Source organism: Zootoca vivipara, chromosome 10, assembly GCF_965207765.1.
Source record: "Zootoca vivipara chromosome 10, rZooViv2.hap1.1, whole genome shotgun sequence".
Classification (NCBI taxonomy): Eukaryota; Metazoa; Chordata; class Lepidosauria; order Squamata; family Lacertidae; genus Zootoca; species Zootoca vivipara.
In genome coordinates this window covers 20886184-20910699 of record NC_142593.1, presented here as the reverse complement: position 1 = coordinate 20910699, position 24516 = coordinate 20886184, and the positions used below count along the sequence as shown (strand labels likewise).

General features: G+C 42.7%; 1 protein-coding gene across 7 annotated transcripts in view; it reads right to left on the bottom strand.

Annotated features, from left to right (window-relative positions):
• The window catches only part of TMEM232 (transmembrane protein 232), a 135902-nt gene that overhangs the window by 62123 nt on the left and 49263 nt on the right, over positions 1 to 24516 (bottom strand). For all 7 annotated transcript variants that reach the window (XM_088653251.1, XM_060280163.2, XM_088653252.1 and 4 more), the window contains 3 exons: positions 23714 to 23837; positions 23001 to 23220; positions 2189 to 2367 (listed from right to left, as the gene is read on the bottom strand). In XM_088653251.1, the coding sequence (XP_088509377.1) occupies positions 2189 to 2367; positions 23001 to 23220; positions 23714 to 23837 (523 nt within the window). The remainder of the gene's footprint in view (positions 1 to 2188; positions 2368 to 23000; positions 23221 to 23713; positions 23838 to 24516) is intronic.

Sequence of the window (24516 nt, the reverse complement as noted above, 5' to 3'; positions counted from 1 at the left end):
TGCAGGCCAGTGTTTCCCAGTTGTCAGTGTTTCTACTACATTTTTTTAGATTTGCCTTGAGACAGTCTTTAAGCCTCTTTTGTTGACCACCAGCATTACACTTTCCATTTTTAAGTTCAGAATAGAGTAGTTGCTTTGGAAGACGATCATCAGGCATCCGCACAACATGACCAGTCCAACCAAGTTGACGTTGAAGAATCATTGCTTCAACACTGGCGATCTTTGCTTCTTCCAGTACACTGATTAGTTCACCTGTCTTCCCAAGTGATGTGTAAAATTTTTCAGAGACACCGTTGATGGAATCTTTCGAGGAGTTGGAGATGGTTTCCCTGTGAATGTGCCAGTCCTCAAACACTCTGCACTTCAATCGGGAATAAGCTGCACTCGCAGAGCTCAGGCGATGCTGGATTTCCGCATCAATATTGGGAGGAAGTCCTTGTGCTTGAGCAATTATTTAGGTTAATATCACCCAATGTAAGCCATTTGCAAGACATAATGTGTCATAGTATATGAGCTATGACATGTATCAATGTGCTCTCATTGTACCACTTTTGCATTTATATAACCCAGATCTACTGAAACCAGTGGAGACTTTGTTATTGACTTCACTGACAAATGATTATCCCCTACGTTATTTGAAATCCAAATTCTGAACATTCAGTGAACGGGCTGGAATATTATTGTAGGGTTTGGGGGTCAACTCAATTTAAATTACAATATATCACTATTATCCTGCTGAAGAAGGGAAACTTCAGTCTTGATAGCTGATGGAGATTGGAGAGGCTCTCAAAGAGACAAAATGGTTTTTGGACAAGTTAAAGCATTCTTTGGGATGTCTGTCCATGTATCAGGCATGAAAAAATCAAGGTATGCACAAACAGCAATATTATTAATATTTATGTGCTTTCATCTATCATTATAGACATATCTTAATAATGCCAACTTCTGAAAATACTAAATATTCTAACTTCAAGGAAATAGCAGCAGATTTGCATTCCTGAACATCATCTTTCTTTTCATAAGATTTTATTAAAGCTTTTTCATAATGAAATAGAACAAAATAAAACAAAAACAGAGAAAGAAAGAGAAAACACAGAGGCCTCTCTCAAAGGTAACTCTGAGCGTAACTCTTTACCTTTGTCACCCACAGAAAGTGTTGGACCCTCCCAGCTCTCACCTGCGAGCTTTCTTTTCTTCTCCCTGTCTCGGTGACTTACAAATAACAGTAAACTACATAATACATCATATGAAAAGTTGTTGTTGTTGTTGTTGTTGTTGTTGTTGTTGTTGTTGTTTTAAAATAAATTTAATTATTATGAAACATTATTATAATTTTTTTATTATAATAAAAGCAATAAAGTGCAGTACAAGCCTATATATTTCTACTCAGAAGTCCCACCGAATTCAGTAAGACCTACTCTCCTGTATGTATGCATAGGAGCCTAAACCAATAATATTTTGTTCAAAATGCTATTCTTATTCTCATTTATTAATCTCCTTCCACATACATCCCAAGGTGATATAAAAAAATACAATATAAACAGCTCAAAAACAGTTACCAAAATAACAGATGGCAAGTTTTAAAATAACACAAAACGGCCACGAAGGAAGAGGCCTATTCTGCCAGCGGGGCAAGTGTGAAGGAAAGAAATACTGTATATTCAATTGTTTCGAGTAACTTCAAGCAGTGGAAGCCTGTCATATCTTGACAGGAATGCTGGTCTAGTGAACAGGGGCAGCCACACTAAAAGTGCTTCTCTGAGTTACTGTGGAGTAGGCTTCCATTATCTTAGAACTCTCTTACCAAACAAAGTGACCTCCTGGGGGTATAAGAGATGAGGCAGTCTCTCAAGAAACCTGGTCCCAAACTGTAAGGGACCTTCTGTGTTAGTACCAAACCTTAAATTTGGCCCAGTCTCAGTGGCAGCCAGTGCAAAACGCACAAGCAAGGTGTTATTTGCTGGCAGCGGTTTGCTCCAACAGGCAATCTGGCCACATTCTGCACTAGCTGCTGCCTCTGAACTAACCTCAAGGGTGGTCCCACACAGAATACAAGCCAAGCTAGAAGAGTATTGAAGAATGCCAATATTAACCAGGGTCCCTGCCTAAAAGTAATTAATGAAATTATGGCAATAATCTCGTTCAAGCAACGGCATATACTGACTAAAGTACTAGGTTCCACACCTACCTCTGCTATTCTTAGAGCATCCAAAACATGGCTGTCCTTTTCAATGGCCTTTTGTTTCTGTAAAGATCTCCACACAGCATTCCTTAATCCTTCTCGAGTCACATCTCCAGCGAGTTCACTACGCAGTACAACTAGGTTGTAGACCACACCATAACGAATAATCCAGAATGGATCATGACCTGCAAAAAAATATTTCAGTGTCCCATGAGCATTCTATGCCTTTGCTAACGGAACATAAGGAGTGTTTTGCTGGATCACAGCCAGATCTATGTAGTCTTTATCATATATATATATATATTTCCAAATAGCAGACAGCTAATGCCTCTGAAAGCTCGGGCCCGATTCAAACATGGTGAGGCCTTTTAAACAAGGTGTGGAAAGCCCTAGCCCATGTCTGTGGTTCTACTCAGATGTCATCTCATTTAAAAGTTATTTACTATGTGCAATGGACCATTTGCATGCAGTGTTAGCGTCTCATCAACCCATTCTCCTGGACCATACACTGTTGGGGTGTCACTGCTATCGCTAAACCCAATGGCCCTGTGTATATAATATGTGGCTTTTTAACCATCCAGCTTGTGGGAAATCATCCTGCAGGTGCACTTTCCATTGCACAATTGACACATAAGCACACCCACAGGGCAGTCCATCAGTGACGTTGTTACAAATTGTCGCCTGTAAAACATCCCCAAATTCCAGCCAGTTACCACTTACCATTTTGATTCGGGGTTGGAAACGAGACATAAAATGCCCCCAGAAATGCCTTTTGTGGTATACTATTAAACCCAATCAATGTTAGCGGATTGCGGTAGTAAAAATAAATCCATAGATTTCTCACAGACAAATGGTAAATTGGGTCCTCCCTTAAAGAGGGTGCGTGTTGCAGTGAGACCTGGAACCCAATCCCCTTTGTTGTGGGTGGGTTCGATTGGTCAGCCACAACACCCGATTGGTAGGTCCCTCGTTGCTGGGTTCAACCTGGCCAATGGGCCGCAGTCCAAATGGATCGAGGGACCTATATATGCCCATGCATATGACCCAGAGCTTCCTCTTTCGGCTCTTGCATCAGAACACCCGCCCACCTCTCCCTATTTTTAGGGCTTTTTGCGCTTGACCTTGCTATGCCGTTGTGTATCGTCTGTCGTTGGGACAGGGTCACGGCAGGAATTTCCCCCACTTGGCTGATTGGCTGTTGCCATTTGGGTTTCGCCTGCCGCTTAGCAAATTGTCACAACTTGCAAGGTTGCGGGTAGGCTCTGGTTCAGGTGACAAGGATGGGAGAATGCTCTCGCCATCCCTATGTGAAGGGTATTCCATTAAAGGAATCCAGGGATTCAAATGGTTTGGTCAACCCCTGAGACCCCATGCCTGAGTGCCCATGCCTGAGTCTAGGGGGACATTTGGGTGGCGGACATAGTCTGTCCCCGACTTTCCGCTTATCCAGGTGTTCACCCTTGGCTGACCTATGATGGAGCCCTGGGTCAGCGCTACCTGGAGAGCAGGGAGCTAGTCGAACCAGAGCCTATGCAACCACTCACTTTCTGTAATCAATAAAGTTGTGGCCTAAATTCTGCCAAAAACCAAAACCAAAATTTGAGTCAAGTGTGAATTTATTTAAAGGGGAGGTTTCTGGGTCTGAACACGCAAAGGAATGTCAAGGAAGTGTGAGTAGGTTGGCACAATCTATGTAATGTTTTGGGACATTTTTGTAATTATGGACAGTGTTCTTGCAAGCTTTTTGATGGGGTAAGAAAAACATCCCACAAACCATTAGCGTTAGTTTTTAGTTGTATGATTTAAAGTTAATTGGGGGGGGGAGCAGCTTTCCCCCAATATTTATTTCTACAAGATTTTAACAGGATTTTTACTTTTAAATATAATTTTACTGTTTCTCATTGAAAATAAAAATCATATCTTATTATTACTGTTATCACCACCACCACCAAAACCATCATCAATATGCAGGACCAAAGGTTTACTGAACAGGGGGGGGGGGGAGTACTACGTCCTCTGAATAAGTGCTTTTTGATTCTGTGTGATTGGGTTTTCTCAAGCACACTTCATGTGACACCACAGAAAAACAAGAAAAGTGACACACTTGCGTGGCACACTTGACACATGTCCACTGGGAGAAGCATTGCGCATTGCTGGACTGAAGTATTCTACTCAGTTCTGTTTGGGACCACTGTTTTAATTTTCGGTTGACTGTGAGCAAGCAATGCTTCAGCAGCGCTAAAAGGCAATAGTGTGGAAGAAACTTGTTTGTCCCCAGAATTTGGTATTGAGTAGTACAGTCATACCTCGACAACCGAACGCTTCGACTTCCGAAGGTTTCGACTTCCGAAGTTGACAACCCCCGGAAGTCTTTTCTCTGCGTACGCCCGGCGCACGCGTTCTGTGCCTGTGCAGAGCGACGCGTGCGGTCGGCGCATGTGCAGAAGCGACGCTTCGAGAACCGAAAACCTCAACCTACGAAGACGGCCACAGAGACTAAAAACGTAAGAACCCTAAATTAAATAACCAATCATTAACTGCCTTTTCCTAATACCCTAAATCAAGTGACTGAGGTGGTAGCTTCACACTGCCTAATGGCAGAGCCAGCCCTGGATACAGAGAACAGAGGCTTATTGAATTCATGCTGCCAGGTGTTTAATTCTGAAACATAATAATAAAATCTTTCAGTTCATGGATTTTGTTTGCCGAAGGTGGCACAAAGGAATTGTCAAAGATAAATAAGTAGCTGAAGGAGAAAGAAGATTAGGAGGATATCAAAAGAAGCTGCCTTGGCTCATTTTTTCATGAAAAGATGCTTGTACACAATATTTATGTTTATGCAGCTATTATATTAGGTGTGAAGAATATGCTAGGCTTGTGAAAGTGGTCTGATCCCAGGCCTTCTCAGCATGGAATTGTTCCGTTTGTAGAGGAAAATATAGCTCTTGCCTTTCCAGCTGAAAACAGAAATGCTACAAACACACACACACAAATGTAACAATATTTGAGGTGTCAAAAGATGAGAATATGTTAAATGACTGTGCTCATCCTTAAAATATTTTCTCCTCCTGCCTTATATCATGTTACCTTGTCATTAGCAGTATTCCCAACATGCCCTCCTAATTAGAACAGGGAATATAACAAATGTTGAGGAAACATCAGTCATCTCTTTAGAGGCCTGCTACTCTAATGTGCTGACTGTCTCCAGAAATGGAGCTCCACATCTTTCATTCTTATGAATGTCAATGGCAATTTAAAGCATGCCCCTTCGCTAAGAGGAAGTTCTCCTCACCATACTGAATCAGGCGGTTAGATACTTTCTAAAACGTATACAGACAACGCTAGCTGCAAGTCCCCCTGGAAGTAAGCAGCTAAATTCATAGAATCGTAGAATGGGAAGGGACCCTGAGGATCATCTAGTCCAATCCCCTGAAATGCAGGAATATGCAGCTGTCCCATACAGGGACTGAACCTGAAAACTTGGTGTAATTTGATGTGGATTAAAGGTAAAGGTAAAGGGGCCCCTGACCATCAGGTCCAGTCGTGTCCGACTCTGGGGTTGCAGCGCTCATATCGCTCTATAGGCCGAGGGAGCCGGCGTTTGTCCGCAGACAGTTTCCGGGTCATGTGGCCAGCATGACAAAGCTGCTTCTGGCGAACCAGAGCAGCGCACGGAAACGCCGTTTACCTTCCCGCTGGAGCGGTCCCTATTTATCTACTTGCACTTTGATGTGCTTTCGAACTGCTAGGTGGGCAGGAGCTGGGACCGAGCAACGGCAGCTCACCCCGTTGCAGAGATTCGAACCGCCGACCTTCTGATCAGCAAGCCCTAGACTCTGTGGTTTAACCCACAGCGCCACCTGGGTCCCCATGCTTAATCAAGGTGGATTACTTCTGCACAAACATGTATAGGGTTGCCCTGCACTCAGTTCAGGTTGTACAAGAGAAATATAAGAGGATTGTGGCATTTTGTTTTTGCTTCTTTTGGTAGAGCATCCACACCCAGAAGATACAAAAACATAATAGTCGCTGCATGCAACAAATATGTACCACAATGGGCCCTGCTATCACTTTAAAAATGCCTTCTCCTGATAGTGCTGTTGGTTATGACTGAAGAGTAATCTTTGGAAATCCTATCCACAGATACAAAGAATATTTGAGAACCATTAAAAATGGCGACCTTTTGTTTCCATTATAAATATGAAAAATGAAAAATTGCAGTGTCTTAAATTCCTAGCTACTGCAATCCAGTTGCATGCAGGGAATCCTCTTCTCTCAGGAAGCGAATGTCCTGCATGTCAAAAGAAGTCCTGCGCATGCATGCAAAACCCCTTCATAGAAATGAAAAGGAAGTCTGCCTTTGCATGCAGCAATTGACAACTCCTTAAACGCATCCTTCATGTAAATATATTTCAGCTAGCAGTACTCCAAAGGAGAAGGGGCTGCCCGGTCAACAGCTGATCAGGAGATATGAATTCTTGCTTGATCAAGCCAACAGTCCAGGAAACAGAGTTTTGGCCCACTGCTGCCCAAGGCAAGATATGAGGCACAACCACTTCTGCCAAAAGTGGGGTTTTATTGGGCCACCATCTTTTCTTTTCTTTTTGTAACAAGCCTTTGGCTTCCATAGAACTCCCCCTTCAGGACTGTTGATCTTTTCATGAGGCATACTGGACCATAGCTTGAGGACGAGAATAAAGGCAGGAAGGTAAACTGTGTTTTAAAAAATAGGGACATAAATGAATCCATAGTCAGCCAAATGCCTACCGAGTCCAACCCACTATTTTCCAAATGGCCAACCAGGTGACCAAGCAGATGACTTGCCCAGTGAGGCAGAGCTACGACTATAGCATCACTGCAGCTGTGGCTTTCCAGATCACATTGAGCCAATCAAGGGCTCTCACAGGTGTGTCCCAGCAGCTCTGCTCTCACCGCCTTGGCCCTCCCCCTGTAAGATGAAGCAACTCTGCTGCTGGGAGACTATTGTGACTCTGCTCCAGTGGGTAAGTCACTCCTGTGACCACAGGAAACCCAGAAACAAGGAGTGAAAGCAATTGACAGCTGTTAATGCATATGTTCTCAAACAAAAAAATCCAAAGAATATCACCTTGAGCTTCTTCTTCTTTTCAATTTCTTACCCACTGTAAACACAATAGTTCCATTGTGAACTATCTGAGAGCCAATAAAACTTGGGGGGGGGGGGAGCTGCATTAATAACTTGCGCAATTTACATGTGAATCTTTAGACATTAAATACAGTGGTACCTCGGGTTAAGAACTCAATTCGTTCTGGAGGTCCGTTCTTAACCTGAAACGGTTCTTAACCTGAGGTGCCACTTTAGCTAATGGGGTCTCCCACTGCCGCCGCGCCGCCACCACGCAATTTCTGTTCTCATCCTGAAGCAAAGTTCTTAACCCGAGGTGCTATTTCTGGGTTAGTGGAGTCTGTAACCTGAAGCGTCTGTAACCTGAAGTGTCTGTAACCCGAGGTACCACTGTACATTAAGCTGGCTGCCTCAGAAATATATGAAGCCTGTGTGTTACCATAAAAAGTCACTGGTCGTGATCACCACAAACTCATCTTCCATAGCAGTTCTCAGTAATGGTTCTCTCAATTATCTTTCAGGGATGAAAATCCTGAGAAAGCTTGAAAAGTATTTTTTCTTATAGGAAAAGATTGTAGGTCATACTCAAAGATGTCAAGGCTGCAATTCTAAGCACTACTAGGGAGAAAGTCCAGTTAGAATCCATGGGATTTGCTTCCTAGTAAACGTGATCTGTGTCTGCAACCATGTGTAAACTTACTTAGGAGTAAGCCTAATTGAATGCAATGTGAATTACTTCCAAGCAAACGTGCACAGAATCAAAATGTAAGGCTTCCATTATATACAATGCATAAAATGCATAATTACTTGAAGACATCTTGAACTCAGCGGGACTGAGTGAAAATGGATAGGTTTAAGCTGTTCAGCAGCTTACTTTCCTGAAAATCTTCACTCAACTTGTTCGCAGATCACAGCCCTAATAGGGAACTATTAAGAGATGGCATTTAATCAGTCCTTTGGCTGAGGAGGTGATATTTTACTTTTAAGATAATATACAGAGAACAAGGAAGCATAGAAATACTGACAATCATAGGCAGATAAAAAAACGAGGAAGATTAATTAGACAAGAATGGATGAGTTCATGCTGAGCATATGAATGGGGAAATGGCGCTACACAGGCCTGGCAGGCAATCCAAATTACCCGGTACTTTCATCCAGACTGAATCTTGAAATGCTTTTGGACATTGCGATACAAGCATTGAAGTCCTAAAATTGCATCTAAAGAGTGAGTACAGCAAGATCATGAATCAAAGCAGAAGGAATCGTATGTTTGTTTGGATACAGTTCTCACAGAAGTGAAGCCAAGATTGTCTGGGTTTCAGATAAGAATTACATCCCGGAGGTAACCAGGTTACATCAACGAATGGGCAGAAATGGGGCTACGTTTATACCTGGAATGTAATGGAAAGTCATAAGCAAGATGCCAATGCAGATATGAAGTCAAGTCTATTTGAGAAGCTTGGTTTAAAAAAAACAACCTCAAGTAAGGACGTTTTTAAAACCCTGGGCCAAGTCAGTTACAGGATGAAACCATCATGTTGATAACATAGACTGGAATATGTAAACTCTGAGATGTGATGAAGTCTAAAGCCTTCAGCACATGCCTACCTTGTAAGTTGATTCACATTCTCAACATGATTTGTCCTAGCAACACAGAGAAGATCACCTTCTATTCCCTTTCCCCAATCAGAAGTGCAAAGCAACAGTTGCCTGTAAAAATATATTCCTAGTCCATTTAAGCAAATATGGTGCAGAAGAGGAGATGCTTGCATGTAATCTTAAGGGAATGGAAGCAGCTGCAGAATGGAAGCCCTAACGTCTTTGTTGGAGTCATAGGGTAGCTCAAGATGTGGCATTTTTTTTTATGAACAATACACAAACTTAAGAAAGGGTAGAGAATTTCAAGAGAGATCTTGACTGGGCTGTTCAAAGATTGAGCTCCCAATACAGTGGTACCTTGGTAGTCAAATGGCTTGGCTCCTGAACAAATCGGCCCCCTAACACCGCAAACCCAGAAGTGAGTGTTCCGGTTTGCAAACGTTTTTCAGAAGCCAAACATCTGACGCGGCTTCCGGTTGAGTGCAGGAAGCTCCTGCAGCCAATCGGAAGCCGTGCCTTGGTTTTCGAACGGACTCCCGGAACGGATTAAATTTGAGAACCAAGCTACCACTGTATTGACAACCATCATTTTTCATCTGTACATTTAACATCTTCCCGGCATTATCAATCACCCATCAAAATTCACAAGTAAAAGAGAGAGAGAGGGAGAGAGAGATAGTTAAGTCAGTAGAACATGAGACTCTTAATCTCAGGATCGTGGGTTCAAGCCCCACAATTGGCAAAGGATTCCTGTATTGCAGTGAGCTGGATTAGATCATGCATCCCCAACCTTCGCCCTCCAGATGTTTTGGACTACAATTCCCATCATCCCTGACCACTGGTCCTGTTAGCTAGGGATCATGGGAGTTGTAGGCCAAAACATCTGGAGGGCCGCAGGTTGGAGATGCCTGAACTAGATGACACTTGTGGTCCCTTCCAACTCGATGATTCTAAAGTGATTCTAAAGGTCAGAAAGGGCTGGAATTTCCACCAGTGCCTCTCCTTTGTTACCACATGTCCATGACTGCACATCTATACCGCACAAATGTGCATCCAAGGGCACCTCCACACTGGAGTTCAATGTGAATTTGGAGCTGCTTATGTCTCTCCTGATTGATTGATTGATTGATTGATTGATTGATTGATTGATTGCTTTTGGCAGCATCCACATAATGCTTCCAAAATGCCAGTCAAGACTGGAGGGTGGTAGAGGGGTTTGTGAGTAGAAGTGGTTGAATAAAGCAGACTAAATCCAGAAAGGTAGATAGCTTGGCAACTTTGCGGAGTTATTAAGAGGTAAGCGGAATAAAACTGCAGCAGGAAGGCTGCTGTAAATAACATTATACACACAAGAGTCCTCTGATTAAGCAATCAGACAGCGGAGTAGGCCAGGCCAGGCTTCTAACAGAACAAAACTACTACTGTAATTAAGACATACTGAACATGGTAGACCTTGTAGATACAAGAAGCACGGGCTGAAGGAAATGCCTTTGGCATTATCCAACACCTCTCCCTCTTGAACAGGGGCAGGCAATCTAAGGCCCATGGGCCGCCCCTGCTCTTGAAAGACCAGCTTGCGGCCAGGACTCTCTTGATATCACAAGAGCTCTGCAAATTTGCTATGACACTCACCAGTTGCTTAAAAACACTAACGACTCATAGCCTGCAAGTTTTTATCCTCTGTTCCAACTTCTCACAGGGAGGGAAGCGCCAGAAGGCCCTCGGAGCTGGACCTCAGTGTCTGGGCTGAACAATGGGGGTGGAGGCGCTCCTTGAAGTGTTCCCATTAGAGGAATTCCTTGCCCTCCTAAGTTACAGCAGATGCAGAGCTGGAATCTCATTTCCCCGGAGCGCCAACACTCCTTGTATATATTGAAAACTAGCAGGGAAATATGGAGTTCCTACCAACAAGGCTTCACCCAAAAGATGATGAAAATGTTACAAACTGCCCCTGATTCATTTTTACTCTAAATAAGAGTTTTTTGGGGGGGCGATCCGAGTCCCAAAGCAAATTCCTGCCCTGCTCATGATCCCACCAAGTTTGACAGCAGCTGCTAAAAGAAAAGAAACAAGGTGATAGCCCCCCCCCTTTGCTGGTATGCCAGCTGAAGAGGGGGGACTTGTAGGTACATGCAAGAGTGTGGGTGACCACTCTCAACCCTAGCATGTGACTTCCAGTGGGTTGGCTAAAGGTCAATACAGTCCTTGGAATAAATAAATAAAAAGATCTTTGGTGAGTCAATGACAGGTTATTGCAAGCACAACAGAGACGTCATCAGCCTACATACAGCCTGTCTCAAAATCCATGCAATGAAATTACAAGTATCGCAGACCAAACCTACTATGTTCTAGCCACTCATAAATGGATTTATAAATCCAGTCATCATTAGCCATACGGCTCTTTTCCCGTTTGACTTAAGCTCCATTACTTATTCCTGAACAGATAAGATGGACAAAGAGGGCCTATACTATAGAAATGCTTGTATTTATTGCAATCAATGAATCAATCAATGGTATCTATTCCTGCTTACAGAGACAAACAGATGCCAATATGTTAGGTCTGTCATAAAAGGGGGGGGCCCTGAAATCTAATAATAATGTCTAGACATTTGAGAGAAATCTGTTATAAAACTAGTCATCCAGGGTCCCCAGCAGTATTGTAAGGCTCTCTCTTCAGTTCTGCTTTGCATGACCTAGTGGCAGCTATCAAAAATGTTGCTTTATATATTGGAAGACATATATGCCCTTGACAGCTCAGCAAGTGAATATGCTGGGGGTGGAGGGTAGGGTATAAAAAGCCTCCGCAACAAAAGCTCTTTGAAAAGAAAGAAAGTTAAAGAAGAAAGATCCATTAGGTATTCAAGGAATATGAAAAGGAAAACGATTCCTTTCATATTCTAATTCAAGTTTTCTGCTCACTGCTAATAGAGTAACCACTGAGAAACAAGAATGTATTTAGTAATTCTGCAGGTGTTCCACCTCTCCCATACCTCTCCAACACCAGCGTCAGGCATAGCTGCCAACTCTCCCGCTGAAAAATGCGAGATCAGCAGCGGCGCAGCACCGGAAGTCGCTTCTACGCATGTCTGGACATACGTAGAAGCAACTTCCAGTGCCGGCACTGCCCAATTTCCGGTGCCCAGACATGGGCAGAGCAGCACCCAAAATGGAGCCTCCCTGGCAGGTAGGAAATCCAGGGGATTTCTGGGATTTTTTTCTATTCGGGATAACCGCGGGAAACGGGTTAAAATCCGGGGGTTTCCTGCAAAAAACGGGAGACTTGGCAGCTATGGCATCAGGACTAAGATGTTTTGAACATAAAGCATTCCTTCCATGCATTGACCCAACTTAAAACAAAAAGGGTGAATTTGTTGTTGTGGTGTAAGCATCTCCAACAGGCAACATGACCTCTAGCATAAACGTGTCGCCTCTTCTGCAGGAGCTAACTTTATGGCTCCTGTCCTGTGACAAAAACATTTGTACTGATATCAGTCCACAGCTTCAATAATCTTTATCGAAAACAGAAAAGGGGGGGGGCAAAAAGGATCCTAGATAATAAAATTAGATCGAGGGAATATTCCATCGTACATTATTTGGCTCAACAGAAACAGAGGCTTGAAATATGAGAATACTTATTGGAATAAACTGGCACAGATTTTTTTACAAATATATATATATATAGGTCACTTATTTAGGCATTCCTTAGATACAGTACAGACCTTACAGCAAGGTGTCATCAATATGCTGATGAGACCCAGCTCTATTCCTCTGTAACATCTGAAATCTTGCAAGCTCCGATACCTAGACTCGGTCGTGGGCTGGATGAGGGCTAACAAGTTGACTCTGAATCATGGCAAGATGGAGACACTGTGTGCGACTGGTCCCCAAGTGCAGATAATTGGTTAATTGCAATTATGAGATCATACACTCCCAAGAAGGAGCAGGTTCCTCATCAGGAAGTGCTCCTGGATCCACCTCTGTCACTAAAGGCCTAGGTGAGGAGTGTCTTTTATCAGCTGTGGCTGGTAAAACAGCTGTGGCCATTTCTGGACCGGAAAAAGCCTATTCACTCTCATCCATGGGCTGGTAACCTCCAGTCTGGATCACAGCAATGCACTCTGTGTGGGACTGACTTTGAAGGTGACCCAGAAGCTTCAGCTAGTGCAAACTGTGTTGAGTTGATTTCTCACTGAGGCAGAATATGGTCATCACCCTGCTGAAAGAATGGTAGAGTCTGCCAATTAGCTATCGAGTTGAGTTCAAGGTGCTGGTTCTGGTGTACACAGACTTATAAAACTTGCGGCCAGGATACCTAAAAGATCTTCTCATCCCTTATACACCTAACCAATTCTTCAGGACAGGACAACCTGTAGGGTTGGCAATGACAGAACTGGGCTGTTATTGTGGCAGCACCTACCCTCTGAAACTGCCTCCCATTACCTATCACAGGGACTGTCTTTATTGTCTTTTGAAGAATTTTCTCTTTCAGCAAGCGGAATCTTTTCTTCTAGTCATTACCAGAATTTATTTGAAATTGTTTTTATATGTGCAGTTGTATTGTATGTGGCATTTAGTGTATTGCAAAATTGCTTTGAGATGCTTCATGGCAATTCATAAATGAAATGAAATAGTAATAATACCTTCCAGACACCAATAGGAGCTCCCATTTGTGTAACATTCTACATTAAAGTTTAATATGTTCATTTTATGTGAATGGCTTTCAGTGGGTAAAGCATAAATTGGAAGCACAGCTACATTTATTATCTGCTTTGCAAATGCTTTCCTTCGTATTTTCATATATACACATACGGACACACACATGTATGCGTACACTCTCTCCCCCCACACACACACATACATATACTCATACACTTGCCTGTGTACATGTGTAAATATCTTTAACATAAATGCAGAAGAAATATATTCAACCCAGACTTTAATAAGCTCTCCATGGGAGCCCAGCTTTTGTTGATGTGATTGATGAGACAGTGATAATGGCAGAGAGACCTGTCATTTTTAGCAAAATTTGAAAACTGAACTCTTCAGAGCTATAGCAAGACAAGCATTTTGTTGAGTGATGGGAATTCTGACGGGGTTTATTCGGTCCCACTGCATACAGTGGCATGGACATAGGTAAACAGACAACCAAAAAAGATCTATGTCGCAATGAGCCACAGACAGAATATCCTGGGCTGTGATCTTGTCAGATCTAATTAGCTAAGCAAGGTCAGAAGTGGTCAATAATTTGACAGCATCTGTTTAGGGAAAACCAAGCGCATACTGGTGAGTCAGTTCTTTCCTTTATGAATCACTACTACACTAAGCATAAGCGCTATTGGAGTGCTCTTGGGGACCTTCATGCATGTCATTGCACAGATAAGATGTAAAGCGGTTGTTGTATTAAAGTTATTTGGCTCAGCGATGGCACTGGCTTGGACATGTCCACACAATGGAAGATGGCAGGATCCCAAAGGGTGTGCTCTACAAAGAGCTGGCTTCAGGCAACCAGGCCTGTTGGCAGACCCACTCTGCTTTACAAAGATGCCTGCAAATGTGACATTAAGGGCTGGCAGTACTAATCCTGCCATATGGGAATTCCTTGCAGATGACCACAGCACCTGGAGACAGGCCGTGTATCCACAGCAGTGACCAGAAGAGCAATGACCGCTGGGAGGAGCACAGAAAGAAGAAACAGCGTCAGCAGAAGTGGGTGCCATGCCTTCATCTGTCCCAGCTGCAACAAAACACATCCATATCCATCTCTACAGTCACAGCAGGCGCTGTGACTCTCCAGTGGTTTGACTTCACCCACAAAGGTGCACTCTTCCATTGTATTCTGAGACAAACAGATGCTAACCAAACATTTTGCCACTAGGGATTTTTGGGGGGTGGGGGTGGGGAATAAATTCATTTCATTTTGAATTTTAATGTAAATCTATCATTCTCATTTTCTGAAACAATTTATGAACCAAAACCCAGCTGTCCTTCGAAATTCATGCTTCTCCAAATTTTGTGGTGCAAATAATGTGTACCAAAATGCACACGTTAGGAGAAAGTGTGCATTGAAATGCATACATTTGTTCAATGTAACATATATAAATTATCATTAATTATTAAATTTGTTGGTCCCTTTTTTTGCCACGGCAATTCAAAGTGACTTAGAGTATTTTAAGCAAAAAACAAACACATACATACAGTGGTACCTTGGTTTATGAACACAATTGGTTCCGGAAGTCTGTTCATAAACTGAAGCGTTCATAAACTGAAGCGAACTTTCCCATTGAAAGTAATGGAAAGTGGATTAATCCGTTCCAGACGGGTCCGCGGAGTACTTAAACTGAAGCGTTCATAAACTGAAGCATGGGTGTAATTGGTTCCGGAAGTCTGTTCATAAACTGAAGCGTTCATAAACTGAAGCGAACTTTCCCATTGAAAGTAATGGAAAATGAATTAATCCGTTCCAGATGGGTCCACGGTGTTCATAAACCGAAAATTCATAAACCGAGGTGTTCATAAACCGAGGTTCCACTGTATATTAAAGCTAGCATAAAGGGTGGGTGGAGGATCTAAACCAGGGGTAGTCAACCTTTCTATACCTACCACCCACTAATACATCTTTCTTGATGATTAAATTTCCTTACCGCCCACCAGTGCTTGATGGAAGGAGGATTCAGCTTGTGCCATAGAACCCCCTACTGCACACCTAGAATCCTGAAACGCCCACTGGTGGGTGGTAGGGACCAGGTTGGCAACCCCTGATCTAAACAATCATTCTGTGTGTGTTTCATTACATTAAAAATTTAATTACATTACATTGCACCCATGTGAAAAGGCCATAGCCAGTTTAAAGCCAAAGGCATGATTATAAAGGAATGTTTTTGCCAGGCACCTAAAGATACATAACAATGTGTTGAATTAGGAGGATTTGCAGGTAGGAATGTGTATATTTGCCGCAGGCAAAGTGGCATTCAAAAATCTGTTTATTAGGAGAAATCCACACTAAAATGCTGACGAATTTTCACAAGGATTTAAAACAAAAAATGCAAATAAATGAGATGCAGATATGTGACGAACTGAAGACCAAAAAAAATGAAACTGGCAGAAAGATACAACCATCCCTATTCACCATCCCCCACAACTTATCTCAAGTGCATAATTCATAACTTAATGGCTTAGTCCAAGTTGATTAACTATCCCTAACAAAGAAGGAAAAATAGTTCTACAGCTGTTTCTTAATATCTTTGTACTTTCTCCCCATTCCCTTTAATGAAGTTCTAGCTGCAGCCTCAAAGGCTTTTAAATTAGAAAGACAGATATAACGCATTTGAACATTCCCAACACTAATCAAAGATGCTCTGTTTCAAACTGCATCCTAAGATAGCCTTTCAAATGAGTCTGATCTAATAGTCTTTAGACGAATGACAACAACTGTAGTGAGAAACAGCAGAGCTGCAGCAGAACCTCACAATTCCATGAAACCACTCCAGTCTTTCTTCCTCACTTGTAAGCTTGATGTTTTTTCTGTTCCCTGTTGCAGCCCTCCGAGCAAGTTCTGTTGATTCCACTTCCTTGCATTTGATAGTGCTAGTGAAATGGACAAAGTTCTTACCCAGCTCTCTGATTACTTCCTGCCAGGGGTGTCTTAACCACAGAGGCTAGTGGTGCTGTGCAGGGCGCCAAGTTCTGGAGAGTGCCAGGGAACAGGCAGAGGCTGGACGTGGGGGCCCCCCGGCATCAGCTCATTGCCCTCGCCCACCTCCGCCATGCCATGCCGAAACAGCGCCGCGCCCGGAACCTCTGACTGTCCGCCTGCCTGCTGTGCCGTGGCCACCATGGCATGAAGCGGCTAGCTGAGCCAGGAGCTTCTGCATCCAGCCTCCGCCTCTTCCCCACCGGAGGAGCTGCCTTCTAGCCGCTGCCCGCCTCCTCCAGCCCCGCAAAGCTGGGCACGTCGCCGGCAGCGCTGTCCTCCCTAAAAAAGGTCGGCAACTCTGGGAAACGGAGGGAGCGCCGGAGGGATCTTTGCACCACAACACCGGATATGCTTAAGACGGCACTGCTTCCTGCACAGCAGGAAATGAGAAAATGTACTCTCCCCTTGCAGTAGGCAAACACACACTAGGCACCTTTTTTTTTTTAAGCGGGCAGGAGCGCGCACAGCACAGCCCTTTCCTCCCTCCAAAAGCTGGGCTGCCTTCTATACAGGGATATCTTGGTCTGTGTCTACTAGGGAGGGGGAACATCACAGCTGTCACTGCCAAATGATTTGGCAGGATCATTCAGTTCAAGGGAAATGCAGATGGGACGTGTTTAGTAGGATTGTTTGGGTGAGCTCCCAAACCCCTGCTCCCCTTCAACTCAAGTTTCCTGGCTGCCTCAAAAAGATAAACATGAAAATTGTATGCATCGAGGTCAGATGCACTGCAAAGACATTGATTTCTTTTCACAACATTTTTGAAGTTTGACAGTGGCGGCAGCAATGCTTTTTAGAAGCAGCCTTTAAAATCAAGCATACATATATTTGTCTCAGCTTTTATGACAGATGTCATCGACATTGCTATGTGGGAAGATCATTTAAGATGCACAAAACTATTAGAGGGAAAAGGAAGGTTAATAATAGGCTTTTTGTGCAGTATGTATCTTGTTAAGATGCAGAAAAAAGGATGAAAAGTTCATCTCAGCATTGACAAGGAGAGCCAGGGGCCTGTTACCTTACCAAAAATGAAAGACAAAGAGCATGTAAAGGGCATTTTGACTGACTTATCCATGGACTATACATACACAAGCAAAATATTAAGATGGACGAAAAAAACAATAATGATCTTTCACTTGCAATGACTGTATTCCTGTATTATACACTAAATCAAGCTCAATACATAAAAATAAATGTGTGCTCTGGACTACATATGGGAAGAATTAACAAGATTAATTGTCTCTTCACAGACTTCATTTGAACTATCTCAAACAAAAACTGACCCCAAATCTATTTAGGACAAAAATGAGATTTAATGTTTTCTACTGACCTGGACATATATCCTGATTATTGCAGCGAAGCCTGGTTTTCTTTATTTTAAATAAAATGCAGCTGCAAGGGGATCCCAATTAAATCAGAGCACTGATTCCCAACCCTAATGTTTGGTCCAAACTTCTGCCTAACCAGAAAGGCAAAAGGAGCCGTCCCACAGATCAAGAGGTCCTGGATAGGAGGGGAACTGTCAAGCAAAGAGTTGCAAGCAGCATAACACGAGATGTTGTTTTAGCGCTGGCTTGCTTGGCATCAATTGAGATTTATAACTGGTTCTGCTATCCAAACGTTTCCTGGAATGTCATTGGACCCCATGAGGAATCTGGAGAGCTGCCAGATACGAATGATGCTGCCTCTGTTCCTGGGCATCTTGGCATGCCTGGAGCCATGAGTGCATGGGTTCCATTCAATTGATGGCATCCTTGAGATCAGCCTCCTTCCTAGCTGATGTGGTGTTTGTATGTTTGTAACCTCTGTGAACTCCTCTCGGACCCTGTAAGTATTTGGGCCGACAACAGCTCTTTTTCCTCAGAGGTGGTGATACACAAAAGGGAAGGAGGTATTCAACTCTTTTACCCTACACCAGTTTCCTGAGCAAAATCATTCCTTTCTCCCAGTGTTGCTATTTACCTCCAAAGGAAAGAGTTCACCAACATGATTTTCCTGCACAACAGGTAGGTTATTCCCAAGCCAAAGGTCTAGCGAACAGGGTTTTTGCCAGTATAGCCTGACTTGCAAATTACTAAATTGCACATATCAGCAAGAATAACTTTGCTAAATCAATCCCATTGTTTGCCATGGCTACAGCAGAGTGGGCGTTCACAGAGCAGGGTTGGGAAATATTTAGTGCTATGGAGTCTGAATGCACAGTACCTAAATGAGGTTTGTGAGGTAGTCCCTGTACTCTTACTGACTACAGCGTAGGAAAGAAGGAGCTGGTAATTTATCCTAGATTGATTTTCTCAGGTCAGCTTGGCTTCCAAGTTCCTGGCGCAATGTTATCCAGGTCACAGAAAATGTCTATACCTTACCACAGGTGTGGCACATTTCTAGTTCATGTTCACGGCACACAAAGATATTGTAGCATTTACCTGTGCAAATGAGTATTTTCTGCTTAAAGGGAGAATGCCTGGGAAGGTATCAAGAAATGTGCACTTTGGAGAAAAGGTGCTTAGGTACATTGAGGTCCAGCTCTGAGGGCCTTCTGGCGGTTCCCTCACTGCGAGACGTGAGGTTACAGGGAACCAGGCAGAGGGCCTTCTCGGGAGTGGCGCTCACCCTGTGGAATGCCCTCCCATCAGATGTCAAGGAAATAAACAGCTATCTGACTTTTAGAAGACATCTGAAGGCAGCCCAGTTTAGGGAAGTTTTTAATGTTTGATGTTTTGTTGTTGTTGTTGTTGTTGTTGTTGTTGTTGTTGTTGTTATCACCATCATCCTCATCATTAATTCTGTTGGGAGCCACCCAGAGTGTCTGGGGAAACCCAGCCAGATGTGTGGGGTACAAATTATTATTATTATTATTATTATTATTATTATTATTATTATTATTATTATTTCAAATCACACATTATAGAGTTCATTTAGGATACGGTAGACTTAGTTTCAGCACATGCTACCTAAAATCAGTTAATGTCAATTGATCAGTTATTACAATGGCTGTGTTGAAGTGATGGTAAATGGTAGATGAGTTCTGGGGTTCTCCTTCTTTAATTTACTCTGCCCATTGCCCTTTCTGCTTCATAACCCAGGAAGTCCTTCTCATCTGTGTGGTGCCACCTCTCTCCAACCCCTTTCCCCAGCTATTTCTTCCATGTAACTCAACAATCCACACCAACAACTAAAAGAAGTCTAAAATATCACTGCATTCCTTGTTAGCCTGACTTTTCCCATTCCTCCTCTATCCTGGTTGCTCTGCTATCCTAATCTATCCCTTCCATTCCTTGTTCCTCTATTGTCTCCCTGCACAGACAAAATTTAAATTGTAGTTTCCTTGTGATACTGGCTTGAGGGTGGGGTGGGGGTGGGGGCTATGCCATGTTGTATTCTCGCATGTTTACTGCAGGTGCTAAATAAATAAATAAATTATCCATAAAAGGAGGGGTGGAGAAGCTTCCCTAAAGAATTTTCGCAAGCCCTGTTATTGGCCTGCACTTCAGGATACCCAAAGGCTTTGAATAGCCAAAAGAAATATAACATTACAGAGTTATCCAAGAAATGGGCTTCCATGGAAGACCTCAAGCTGTGACTGCTGAAGGCCAGCACAATCCTACATAGAGTTAGCCAGTTATTAAACAGTCTATGGGTAATCTCACCTTTCCTTCTTACCATAGTCAAATCGCAAGAACCCTTTATGAAACAAACAGCACCACTTGACATGGCCACTATACCACTTCCCCTCACTCAACAGGTTTCAAGCATGTATTCCTTCCATTTCCATTGCTCATTATGCTTTCAAGTGCCGTCATATCACTTAACGTATGTGAACAAAGTAAATGGCTAAACTTGGCTTAGTGCTTCGGTAACGAATGGCTCTTTACTGCCAGGTTACTGAATTAATCGAATTTTGTCATTCCACATCTAGTATTACCGACTTTAAGACATGCACATTTTCACACTATATAAAAGTTGCCGATAACATAATTGTGCATCTGAACTTCAGCTTCAGTCCAGATGTCACTGTTACTGCAATCCTAAAAAATAAAAATAGAGACAAGTAATATCAAAAGTGATCCTTTGTTTTGAAATCACAGGTGTTGAAGTCCCTATATTTTAGCCTTCCATAAGCTAAAATGTCTTCCCGAATATCACAAACTTCTTTATCAATAATGTGCCATGGATATTACAGAAAAAATAGATTGATTGTGATCCCAGATGACTCTGCGCCAATGCTCATCTAGTTTAAAATGAACTTTCTTATGGCTTAAACCCATCCCCCCCCAAGTAGTAAACTTTACTTCATGATTGGATTGTTGCCTGTGATCTTGTACAAATCTCACAGGATAGAGAAGCTGCTCCTTCCCCTCCCCACCCACCCCACCCCAGTAACTTAAGATATGTAGCTGAATATTTTTTCACAGTGCCACACACCCCTGCAGTAACTCATAGTTTGCTTAGTCAGATGGCACTCAAGGGAGAACTGCAAGTGGACAGCCAGACCAGTTCCACAGCTAAAGTTGACTAGAGACAAATCACATCATTTTCCAAACATGCTGATCCCAGCTGATCATCTAACAAATGCTTTAACTTTATCCTGTAAAACAGGCATGTCAAACATGCGGCCCTCCAGATGTTTTGGCCTACAACTCCCATGATCCCTAGCTAGCAGGACCAGTGGTTGGGGAAGATGGGAATTGTAGTCCAAAACATCTGGAGGGCCGCAGGTTTGACATGCCTGCTGTAAAATAAATTGTACCATCAGCCGTCACTTCATGTCAGCTGTGCATTAAAATGCTTGGACTTTTATTTCTGTCCAGCAGCTCACTAGTAAACATTGCAAATTTCCTGTTCAATTAATGCGTGCTTGAGATTTGTTAAGTATGTACCAGCATGGAGAGGATTTTTTTTTTTGTCGTTCCAGAAGACATGACACACCAACTTTTCATGTTTCTTAAGGGCACGGTTTAAAGTGGTTAATTAGAAGTTATTATGTTCATACTGAAAGTAGCATGGGCTGTAATTTGAATATTCCTTTGATCATAAGTATATTTATTTATAAACAAGCCCCATTAAATCCCTAGTAAGTGCGTTCAGCATTGTAATACAGTGGTACCTCTGGTTAAGAACTTAATTCGTTCCGGAGGTCTGTTCTTAACCTGAAACTGTTCTTAACCTGAGGTACCACTTTAGCTAATGGGGCCTCCTGCTGCCCCCACGCCGCCAGAGCACGATTTCTGTTCTCATCCTGAAGCAAATTTCTTAACCTGAGGTACTATTTCTGGATTAGTGGAGTTTGTAACCTAAAGCGTCTGTAACCTGAAGCGTTCATAACCCGAGGTACCACTGTATTAATTTCCGACAAGACCAATACCTTTTTATTATAATCCTGAAATCTGGAGCATTTTTTAAAAAATGTATTTTTATCATTATAATTGTAACATGTAGGCCAAAGGTATATATACAACACAGTATTTACATTTAACAGACGAAAAATGGAAACCATTGTTTATAATTCACATGGTGTGAAACATTAGGAAATGTCTCAGCTGTTTCTGATTTACAAGTTCTATAGACAACCTTTCTTATAATAAGACATTGATCTGGAACTTTCTGAAGGAGGAACTATCATTCATAAAAAAATATAAAAAATCCTTCCTGTAGCACCTTAGAGACCAACTAAGTTTGTCATAGGTATGAGCTTCCGAGTGCATGCACACTTCTTCAGATACACTGAAACAGAAGTCACCAGACCCTTATGTATAGTCAGAGGGTGGGGAGGGGTATTACTCAGAAGGGTGGTGGGAATGGGTGATTGGCTGATAGGAGTGGTAAACCTGTTGATGACTGTTAATGACTGCAGTTGGTCTTGCAGGAAAAAGCAAGGGGTGAGATGGCATAAGAAAGCTTTATCATATATAATGAGATAAGAATCTTAACTTATTATACATGATCAAGCTTTCTGTAGCACCTCAGTCCTTGCTTTTTCCTGCAAGACCAATTGCAGTCGTTAACAGTCGTTAACAGTCATCAACAGGTTTACCACTCCTATCAGCCAATCACCCATTCCCACCACCCTTCTGAGTAATACCCCTCCCCACCCTCTGACTATACATAAGGGTCTGGTGACTTCTGTTTCAGTATATCTGATGAAGTGTGCATGCACACGAAAGCTCATACCTATGATAAACTTAGTTGGTCTCTAAGGTGCTACTGGAAGGATTTATTTTGTTTTGACTGCATCAGACCAACACAGCTACCTACCTGTAACTATCATTCATAAATGCATAGGTGACAATTAGGTGTTTGAGTGCAAATGCAGTAACTGTGCTCATTTCTTTGAGATCAACTGAATCATGATGCTTTAAGGATACAGCTCCATATGTCTACATACACTCAACATGAAGGAGGAAATTTGCATCTTTGGTACTTACGGTCATCAGGTGAAGAGCGGAAGCTCAAGAGATCTAGTAAACCTGCCCCTCTTAATCCTTTGTCACCTTTATGTTCCTTGACACAATCACAGAATCCAAGAAAAGCCGTTTTTTGCAAATCTGCATTAATGCCATGTAAACAGATTTCTTTGAGTAGATTGGTATATATGTATCCCACAGGCCAAAGCCAGCATGAGAAGTTTCCCTTGTAGATATTTTTCTGTAGAAGGAAATGTGTGAAATTTCTATCATGTACCAACTCAGTGACACCAAGATTACATTTCTAAAGGAAGAAAGGAAGTACATATATCCAGGAACATGGTTGAACAGTGGTAGACAGGCATTTAAACAACCACATACATTTTATGCATCAGGCAGATAAATGCACTGCAATTTTTACAGTGCACCTCTCAGCTGAGTTCTATACATGCTTACTCAGATAACCCTATCGTGTTCAATGGGGCTTATTCCCAAGTAAGTATTACAATTGGCTCCCTCTGTTGAACATATCAGACACTGCTGGTGTTTTGGGCTACATATTTCTGGTTTATTCGACTAGAACAGCTGGTTGCTTAGTCAGTTGCCCAACCGGGAATACTGGTGCCAACATAAACTTCACAGACAAACAGTAAAGAAAATAAATGCTTTGCTTCTATTCCATTTAGGGTTTTCAACACATTCCCTCCCTGCATCTAAATTAGCTTGGGTGTTACCTGCTTCTGAAGAGCCAGAGAGCTTGAAATGAAATCTCTCACTAGGTCCATTAAAACTCTCAAGCAGGACATGTTTAATTTGGCAGCCTCTCCAAGGACCATCAGGCCCAACACTGATTCCAACCTAGATGTTTCAGGATAGGAAAGAAAAACATTGGTCCAAATTAAAAGAATAAATTGATATTTTTCCCCAACGGGAAAACTATATTGGCATTATATTCATAAATGCTAATTGTGTGGCAATGTCCCTCCTTCCCACGAAATCAAGACTCAGGACACAGTGATTGAGATTTAATTGGGGTGGTTAAGGCCACAACTTTATTGATTAAGCATGTTGAGCGGAATTGGCTTAGGCGTTGGAACCTAACAGACTATATCCGACCCCAACCCGTGTGTTGGAGTCCTTGAGAAGTTAACCACCAGAAAGGAGCCCCGCGATGTAGATCTACTAGAGCTCCTCCTGTGGCCACCGAAGGGGCGTGCCCTACGGCCCAGGCAACTCCAGGCTCAGGACCAAGCGACGCCCCCGGAATCCTTTAACGGAATTACTTCTCCAAATTTGGGCAGCTGGTGACGTAATCTGCCCCTCATCCACCTATTGTTATGCAAATTTCCAACGCCTAACCGCCTAACCTAAGTTGTGACGACATGCTACGAGGTAGGCGAAAAACCCATCATGGCTAGCCCAGTATGGGAAAAGTCCTACCCGGCCCACTGACTAACCAGGCAACCGACTCACGTCCATAGCAGCGTCCCCTTACCTCTTTTTAAGGGGTGGACGGGCGGGTGAACTGTTTGCTCCG